At 47.4% G+C, this 10,000-nt stretch overlaps 1 protein-coding gene across 1 annotated transcript in view; it reads right to left on the minus strand.

Annotated features, from left to right (window-relative positions):
• LOC106575792 (kalirin) overlaps positions 1-10,000 on the minus strand; it is an 88,343-nt gene that overhangs the window by 51,218 nt on the left and 27,125 nt on the right. Inside the window, 6 exon segments of the mRNA XM_045698021.1 lie at positions 6-121; positions 479-620; positions 1,928-2,077; positions 3,632-3,850; positions 4,031-4,150; positions 4,648-4,814. Of these exon segments, the coding sequence (XP_045553977.1) occupies positions 6-121; positions 479-620; positions 1,928-2,077; positions 3,632-3,850; positions 4,031-4,150; positions 4,648-4,814 (914 nt within the window).

The following is a 10,000-nucleotide window of genomic DNA, read 5'->3' on the forward strand; positions in this document are numbered from 1 at the left end:
CCCACCTGTTGGGTGTGGCTCTGGAACAGCAGGTACTGTTGACACTGGTCCAGACGACGCTTCTTCAGAGTCCAGAAATGTAGAACCCTGTTCTCCCTCTGCAGGAGCTCACTGAGGATACCTACAAGAGCAACACACACACACACACACACACACACACACACACACACACACACACACACACACACACACACACACACACACACACACACACACACACACACACACACACACACACACACACACACATTTGCACTGCCAGGTATAAACACAGTGGCTAAAATATCATCAACATGCATACGGATGCTCTTCTGTCTCTCTCTCTCTGTGTGTGTGTGTGTGTGGGTGTGTGTGTGTGTGTGTGTGTGTGTGTGTGTGTGTGTGTGTGTGTGTGTGTGTGTGTGTGTGTGTGTGTGTGTGTGTGTGTGTGTGTGTGTGTGTGTGTGTGTGTGTGTATTGTAACTGTGTGTTGGCTCACCTTTGACCTGCTGCTCAGGCACACGGGAGTGACCAGTGACCTCTGCTCCTGCACTGTGCCCGGAGATGGTTGCCATAGTAACGCTGTTGCGGTGGATGTACTTGAGGAAGACCTCTGCGTTGCGTCTGGCCAGGGTGCATGCCTGCAGGAAACAAGGGGTTAAAACATAACACCAGAGACTGTAGCTAAAAACCGTCTCTATCATCATCTATCCGTCTTTCTATCATCTATCCGTCTTTCTATCCTCTATCCGTCTTTCTATCCTCTATCTGTCTTTCTATCCTCTATCTGTCTTTCTATCATCTATCCGTCTTTCTATCCTCTATCTGTCTTTCTATCCTCTATCCGTCTTTCTGTCCTCTATCCGTCTTTCTGTCCTCTATCCGTCTTTCTGTCCTCTATCCGTCTTTCTGTCCTCTGTCTGTCTTTCTGTCCTCTATCCGTCTTTCTGTCCTCTGTCTGTCTTTCTGTCCTCTATCCGTCTTTCTGTCCTCTATCCGTCTTTCTGTCCTCTGTCTGTCTTTCTGTCCTCTATCCGTCTTTCTGTCCTCTGTCTGTCTTTCTGTCCTCTATCCGTCTTTCTATCCTCTATCTGTCTTTCTGTCCTCTATCCGTCTTTCTGTCCTCTATCCGTCTTTCTGTCCTCTATCCGTCTTTCTGTCCTCTATCCGTCTTTCTGTCCTCTATCCGTCTTTCTGTCCTCTATCCGTCTTTCTGTCCTCTGTCTGTCTTTCTGTCCTCTATCCGTCTTTCTGTCCTCTGTCTGTCTTTCTGTCCTCTATCCGTCTTTCTGTCCTCTATCCTTCTTTCTGTCCTCTCTCTCTCTTTCTGTCCTCTATCTGTCTTTCTGTCCTCTCTCTCTTTCTATCCTCTATCCGTCTTTCTGTCCTCTATCCGTCTTTCTGTCCACTATCCTTCTTTCTGTCCTCTATCCGTCTTTCTGTCCTCTATCCGTCTTTCTGTCCACTATCCTTCTTTCTGTCCTCTATCCGTCTTTCTGTCCTCTATCCGTCTTTCTGTCCACTATCCTTCTTTCTGTCCTCTATCCGTCTTTCTGTCCTCTATCCGTCTTTCTGTCCTCTATCTGTCTTTCTGTCCTCTATCCGTCTTTCTGTCCTCTATCCGTCTTTCTGTCCTCTATCCGTCTTTCTGTCCTCTATCCGTCTTTCTGTCCTCTATCCGTCTTTCTGTCCACTATCCTTCTTTCTGTCCTCTATCCTTCTTTCTGTCCTCTATCCGTCTTTCTGTCCTCTATCCTTCTTTCTGTCCTCTATCCGTCTTTCTGTCCTCTATCTGTCTTTCTGTCCTCTCTCTCTCTTTCTGTCCTCTCTCCGCCTTTCTGTCTTTCTTTCCTCTCTCTTTCTGTCCTCTCTCTCTTTCTGTCCCCTCGCTCTCTCTCTCTCTTTCTGTCCCCTCGCTCTCTCTCTCTCTCGCTCTCTCTCTCCGTACCTTGAGGAAGGCTTCTTTCTGTTCCATGTGTTTGTTGATGAGGGGAATGAGGTGCTCCGGCTGGCCCCTGCTCCCCTGCCTCTCTCCGCCACCACACCAGTCCTCGTCCCTACGATACTCCTGTTCCAGGCTCTCCAACACACCACATACCTGGGGGAAACAAACATACAGTATGCCTGAGTATATACACATGGTTACTGTCCACTGCCATGTGGTGCTGAACTTCTGAATTACAATGATGTCGCTGTCTGATTGAATGGTGCTGGATCTCCAGCCAGTGCTATTACAGCTGGTTATTATAGCCTGCTATTACAGCTGGTTATTATAGCCTGCTATTACAGCTGGTTATTATAGCCTGTTATTACAGCTGGTTATTATAGCCTGCTATTACAGCTGGTTATTATAGCCTGCTATTACAGCTGGTTATTATAGCCTGTTATTACAGCTGGTTATTATAGCCTGCTATTACAGCTGGTTATTATAGCCTGCTATTACAGCTGGTTATTAATGCCTGCTATTACAGATGGTTATTATAGCCTGCTATTACAGCTGGTTATTATAGCCTGCTATTACAGCTGGTTATTATAGCCTGCTATTACAGCTGGTTATTATAGCCTGTTATTACAGCTGGTTATTATAGCCTGCTATTACAGCTGGTTATTATAGCCTGCTATTACAGCTGGTTATTATAGCCTGCTATTACAGCTGGTTATTATAGCCTGTTATTACAGCTGGTTATTATAGCCTGCTATTACAGCTGGTTATTATAGCCTGCTATTACAGCTGGTTATTATAGCCTGCTATTACAGCTGGTTATTATAGCCTGCTATTACAGCTGGTTATTATAGCCTGTTATTACAGCTGGTTATTATAGCCTGCTATTACAGCTGGTTATTATAGCCTGCTATTACAGCTGGTTATTATAGCCTGCTATTACAGCTGGTTATTATAGCCTGTTATTACAGCTGGTTATTATAGCCTGCTATTACAGCTGGTTATTATAGCCTGCTATTACAGCTGGTTATTATAGCCTGTTATTACAGCTGGTTATTATAGCCTGCTATTACAGCTGGTTATTATAGCCTGCTATTACAGCTGGTTAGTATAGCCTGCTATTACAGCTGGTTATTAATGCCTGCTATTACAGATGGTTATTATAGCCTGCTATTACAGATGGTTATTATAGCCTGCTATTACAGCTGGTTATTATAGCCTGCTATTACAGCTGGTTATTATAGCCTGATATTACAGCTGGTTATTATAGCCCGCTATTACAGCTGGTTATTATAGCCTGATATTACAGCTGGTTATTATAGCCTGCTATTACAGCTGGTTATTAAATCCTGGGCTGAGGCTACAAGAGGTGTGGGGATTAGGTTTGTGGTTAGGGTTGAACGGGGGTGTGGACACAAGGGTTAGGGTTGAACGGGGGTGTGGACACAAGGTTTAGGGTTGAACGGGGGTGTGGACACAAGGGTTAGGGTTGAACGGGGGTGTGGACACAAGGGTTAGGGTTGAACGGGGGTGTGGACACAAGGGTTAGGGTTGAACGAGGGTGTGGACACAAGGGTTAGGGTTGAACGGGGGTGTGGACACAAGGGTTAGGGTTGAACGAGGGTGTGGACACAAGGGTTAGGGTTGAACGGGGGTGTGGACACAAGGGTTAGGGTTGAGGTTGATAAGGAGATAGTGACTCTGACTCACCTGTTGTGAGGTCCGGTAGAAAGCTGCGGAGGCGTTGACCAGTTTGAGGCGGTCCTCCATCCGCAGCATCAGGGTCTGCCAGTGTAGCGCCACCGTCTGGGCACATGCCCTCACTGCCTCTGGGTCGTAGTGGCCCGCCCTCACCAGCAGCTCTGCCCGCTGCTGCAGCGCCAGCGCCACCTGGTGGGTCCTCTGGAGAGAGTCAGCATGAAGCAGAGACTGGGGGGAGGAGAAGGGGAGGGGGAAAGGGTAGAAAGGGACCAAATGGGGGCGAGAGGGGGATTAATAAGAGAGAGAGGAACACTTATAAAAACTGATTTGGCAACATTACTTTATGTCAATAGAGTTTGTTTGCATTACAGTGACTGGTATTTATTGATTTGCAGTGGGTGTAGTTACCTCTATGGCCTGTTGGAGGCGCTCATGTTCTCTCTGTAGCTGTTCAGCCTCGGACAGAGAGCTGGAGTTCACCATACAGGAAGACAACATCACCTCTCCTTCACTGATCCAGCCCAGCACCTGGGAACACACACACACACACACACACACACACACACACACATAGATATACATCACATATATACGTTATATACGTGTGTGTGTGTGTGTGTGTCTGTGCAGGTTTCTGTTCATGTGTGGGAGTGTGTGTAGCTGTTTGTGGTAATGGTTGAACCTGGAGGTGGACATGATGCCAGGGTCATATACAGTACATATACACATTATATACATGCGTGTGTGTGTTCGTAAGTGGATGTGTGAGTTTGCGTGCTACGCGTGTGTGTGTGTTTGTGTGTGTGTGTTTACCTGGTTGACCTGACTCTGTAGGTGGCGTAGCAGCAAGCCTTGTTCCAGGTGTGTGTGTGTGTGTTTACCTGGTTGACCTGACTCTGTAGGTGGCGTAGCAGGAAGCCTTGTTCCAGGTGTGTGTGTGTGTGTGTGTTTACCTGGTTGACCTGACTCTGTAGGTGGCGTAGCTGCAAGCCTTGCTCCAGGTGTGTGTGTGTGTGTGTGTTTACCTGGTTGACCTGACTCTGTAGGTGGCGTAGCTGCAAGCCTTGCTCCAGGTGTGTGTGTGTGTGTTCGACTATCTGGTGCAGCTCCTTCTGCTTGTCCTGTAGAAGCTGATGGAGCCCCTCCACTTGAGAGGACAGATCAGTCTCCCCCTCAGCCGTCAGCTGAATACCTGGAACACACACACACACACACACACACACACACACACACACACACACACACACACACACACACAAACTTATCTATGTGAAAATATCCCATTTCTATATGTATGTATGTTTGATGAGTATACAGAGTGTATACTGTTCACCACTAGATGGTGCTAAGCCATGATGTCACGTTGGAAGAGCCCTTCCTATAGAAATCTGGCTCTTCATTAGTCTTTCTGTGATTCCTCATATCCTATCTCCTCGCCTCCTATCTCCTCACATCCTTTGTCAACTGTATTCCAGGAGAAGGTTCCTCCCCTCTGACCTTCTTCTCCAATGGGGTTTGAGAAGGAGAAGAGGAGAGACGATGGATGCAAGGAATCGTGTGTGTGTGTGCGTGCATGCGTGTGAGTGTATAAGTGTGTGTGTGTATTATGTGCACATCAGTGCATATGCATGAGCGCCCATCTGTGTGTGTGTGTGTGGTTACCCTGGGATGGTTCGGATCTGAATTCCCCTCACAGTCTGACTGTGAACGGTCGTCTCCATGGTAAATTCAATATGTACGTTTCCATAGGGACCAGCTGTGCGCTTGAGAAAGCAGTTTCCATGGTAACCCCAATCCCCTTCCCATCACCCCATCACTCTCAATGTTACCCCATCTCTCTCCTCTTCTTCACATTCACCCCATCTCTCTCCTCTTCCTCACATTCACCCCATCTTTCCCTCTTCCTCTTTCTCCCAGCTTTTCCATCTTTTCCTTCATTTTAATCTCTCTCCTCTCTTCTCTCTCCCCTCTTCTATCTCCCTTCCTCTCATATTCCTCCCATCTCTCTCTCCCCTCTTCTATCTCCCTTCCTCTCATCTCTCTCTCCCCTCTTCTCTCTCTCTCTCTCCCAAAACTTGTCTCCCTTTCTCTCTTATTCCTCCCATCTCTCTCTCCCTCTCAGCCTCTCCTTCATACTTGTTCATATGATGAATCCCTCTTTCCCTCGCCCGAACATTCCAACTATACAGTACCTCACTCTCTCTACCAATCTGTTCAAGTTAAGGAGGAGGAGGTATGTTATAGGTGAGGGACGTTATAGGTGAGGGACGTTATAGGTGAAGGATGCTATAGGTGAGGGACGTTATAGGTGAAGGATGCTATAGGTGAGGGACGTTATAGGTGAAGGATGCTATAGGTGAGGGACGTTATAGGTGAAGGATGCTATAGGTGAGGGACGTTATAGGTGAAGGATGCTATAGGTGAGGGACGTTATAGGTGAGGGACGTTATAGGTGAGGGACGTTATAGGTGAGGGACGTTATAGGTGAGGGACGTTATAGGTGAGGGACGTTATAGGTGAGGGACGTTATAGGTGAGGGACGTTATAGGTGAGGGACGTTATAGGTGAAGGACGCTATAGGTGAAGGTTGCTATAGGTGAGGGACGTTATAGGTGAGGGACGTTATAGGTGAAGGATGCTATAGGTGAGGGACGTTATAGGTGAGGGACGTTATAGGTGAGGGACGTTATAGGTGAGGGACGTTATAGGTGAAGGATGCTATAGGTGAGGGACGTTATAGGTGAAGGATGCTATAGGTGAGGGACGTTATAGGTGAAGGATGCTATAGGTGAGGGACGTTATAGGTGAAGGATGCTATAGGTGAGGGACGTTATAGGTGAAGGATGCTATAGGTGAGGGACATTATAGGTGAGGGACGTTATAGGTGAAGGATGCTATAGGTGAAGGATGCTATAGGTGAGGGACGTTATAGGTGAAGGATGCTATAGGTGAGGGACGTTATAGGTGAGGGATGCTGTAGGTGAGGGACGTTATAGGTGAGGGACGTTATAGGTGAAGGATGCTATAGGTGAGGGACGTTATAGGTGAGGGACGTTATAGGTGAGGGACGTTATAGGTGAAGGATGCTATAGGTGAGGGACGTTATAGGTGAGGGACGTTATAGGTGAAGGATGCTATAGGTGAGGGACGTTATAGGTGAGGGACGTTATAGGTGAGGGACGTTATAGGTGAGGGACGTTATAGGTGAGGGACGTTATAGGTGAAGGATGCTATAGGTGAGGGACGTTATAGGTGAAGGATGCTATAGGTGAGGGACGTTATAGGTGAAGGATGCTATAGGTGAGGGACGTTATAGGTGAGGGACGTTATAGGTGAAGGATGCTATAGGTGAGGGACGTTATAGGTGAAGGATGCTATAGGTGAGGGACGTTATAGGTGAGGGACGTTATAGGTGAGGGACGTTATAGGTGAAGGATGCTATAGGTGAGGGACGTTATAGGTGAAGGATGCTATAGGTGAGGGACGTTATAGGTGAAGGATGCTATAGGTGAGGGATGGCTGAATGAACAGAGCGAGACGTATCACTCTGCAGTCTGACTGCACTCTCCACAGGGGCACTTTGACCAATCACATTAGCTGTTGTCATACGTCGTCTTTGCTAACTGGCTAAATACCCAGAGGGGAAGGCAGGGTGCAGGCTGAAACATGACTCATTTTCTCAGTGAAATATGTCAGGGTTAAACAGAAAAATGCTGTTAGATCTCTCTCCCCTCTTCTCTCTCTTTCTCTAGCCAAAACTTGTCTCCCTTTCTCTCTTATTCCTCCCATCTCTCTCTCCCTCTCAGCCTCTCCTTCATACTTGTTCATATGATGAATCCCTCTTTCCCTCGCCCGAACATTCCAACTATACAGTACCTCACTCTCTCTACCAATCTGTTCAAGTTAAGGAGGAGGAGGTATGTTATAGGTGAGGGACGTTATAGGTGAAGGATGCTATAGGTGAGGGACTTTATAGGTGAGGGACGTTATAGGTGAGGGACGTTATAGATGAAGGATGCTATAGGTGAGGGACTTTATAGGTGAGGGACGTTATAGGTGAGGGACGTTATAGGTGAGGGACGTTGTATTTGAGGGACGTTATAGGTGAGGGACGTTATAGGTGAGGGACGTTATAGGTGAGGGACGTTATAGGTGAGGGACGTTATATATGAGGGACGTTATAGGTGAGGGACGTTATAGGTGAGGGACGTTATAGGTGAAGGATGCTATAGGTGAGGGACGTTATAGGTGAGGGACGTTATAGGTGAAGGACGTTATAGGTGAGGGACGTTATAGGTGAGGGACGTTATAGGTGAGGGACGTTATAGGTGAGGGACGTTATAGGTGAAGGATGCTATAGGTGAGGGACGTTATAGGTGAAGGATGCTATAGGTGAGGGACGTTATAGGTGAAGGATGCTATAGGTGAGGGACGTTATAGGTGAGGGACGTTATAGGTGAGGGACGTTATAGGTGAAGGATGCTATAGGTGAGGGACGTTATAGGTGAGGGACGTTATAGGTGAGGGACGTTATAGGTGAGGGACGTTATAGGTGAGGGACGTTATAGGTGAAGGATGCTATAGGTGAGGGACGTTATAGGTGAGGGACGTTATAGGTGAGGGACGTTATAGGTGAGGGACGTTATAGGTGAAGGATGCTATAGGTGAAGGACGCTATAGGTGAGGGACGTTATAGGTGAGGGACGTTATAGGTGAGGGACGTTATAGGTGAGGGACGTTATAGGTGAGGGACGTTATAGGTGAGGGACGTTATAGGTGAAGGATGCTATAGGTGAGGGACGTTATAGGTGAAGGATGCTATAGGTGAGGGACGTTATAGGTGAGGGACGTTATAGGTGAGGGACGTTATAGGTGAGGGACGTTATAGGTGAAGGATGCTATAGGTGAGGGACGTTATAGGTGAAGGATGCTATAGGTGAGGGACGTTATAGGTGAGGGACGTTATAGGTGAGGGACGTTATAGGTGAAGGATGCTATAGGTGAGGGACGTTATAGGTGAAGGATGCTATAGGTGAGGGACGTTATAGGTGAAGGATGCTATAGGTGAGGGACGTTATAGGTGAGGGACGTTATAGGTGAGGGACGTTATAGGTGAGGGACGTTATAGGTGAAGGATGCTATAGGTGAGGGACGTTATAGGTGAGGGACGTTATAGGTGAAGGATGCTATAGGTGAGGGACATTATAGGTGAGGGACGTTATAGGTGAAGGACGCTATAGGTGAGGGACGTTATAGGTGAGGGATGTTATAGGTGAGGGACGTTATAGGTGAGGGACGTTATAGGTGAGGGACGTTATAGGTGAAGGATGCTATAGGTGAGGGACGTTATAGGTGAGGGACGTTATAGGTGAGGGACGTTATAGGTGAGGGACGTTATAGGTGAAGGATGCTATAGGTGAGGGACGTTATAGGTGAGGGACGTTATAGGTGAAGGATGCTATAGGTGAAGGATGCTATAGGTGAAGGATGCTATAGGTGAGGGACGTTATAGGTGAAGGATGCTATAGGTGAGGGACGTTATAGGTGAAGGATGCTATAGGTGAGGGACGTTATAGGTGAAGGATGCTATAGGTGAGGGACGTTATAGGTGAGGGACGTTATAGGTGAGGGACGTTATAGGTGAAGGATGCTATAGGTGAGGGACGTTATAGGTGAAGGATGCTATAGGTGAGGGACGTTATAGGTGAAGGATGCTATAGGTGAGGGACGTTATAGGTGAGGGACGTTATAGGTGAGGGACGTTATAGGTGAGGGACGTTATAGGTGAAGGATGCTATAGGTGAGGGACGTTATAGGTGAGGGACGTTATAGGTGAGGGACGTTATAGGTGAGGGACGTTATAGGTGAGGGACGTTATAGGTGAAGGATGCTATAGGTGAGGGACGTTATAGGTGAAGGATGCTATAGGTGAGGGACGTTATAGGTGAAGGATGCTATAGGTGAGGGATGGCTGAATGAACAGAGCGAGACGTATCACTCTGCAGTCTGACTGCACTCTCCACAGGGGCACTTTGACCAATCACATTAGCTGTTGTCATACGTCGTCTTTGCTAACTGGCTAAACGCCCAGAGGGGAAGGCAGGGTGCAGGCTGAAACATGACTCATTTTCTCAGTGAAATATGTCAGGGTTAAACAGAAAAATGCTGTTAGATTGCTCACAGTTTTTTGGGGGTGAGTGACTCCCATTCATTATTTTCAAGTTTACACGCCCTAGATCCCACAATGCATTGAAAAGCATTACCAATCAAAATATCTCTCCCCCTCTCCTCTCCCTCTCTCTGTCTATCTTACCCTCTCCTCTCCCACTCTGTCTTTCTCAATATCTCTTTCTCCACTCTCTCCTTCTGTACCTTCCT

This window comes from Salmo salar, chromosome ssa16 (assembly GCF_905237065.1).
Source record: "Salmo salar chromosome ssa16, Ssal_v3.1, whole genome shotgun sequence".
NCBI classification, from domain to species: Eukaryota; Metazoa; Chordata; class Actinopteri; order Salmoniformes; family Salmonidae; genus Salmo; species Salmo salar.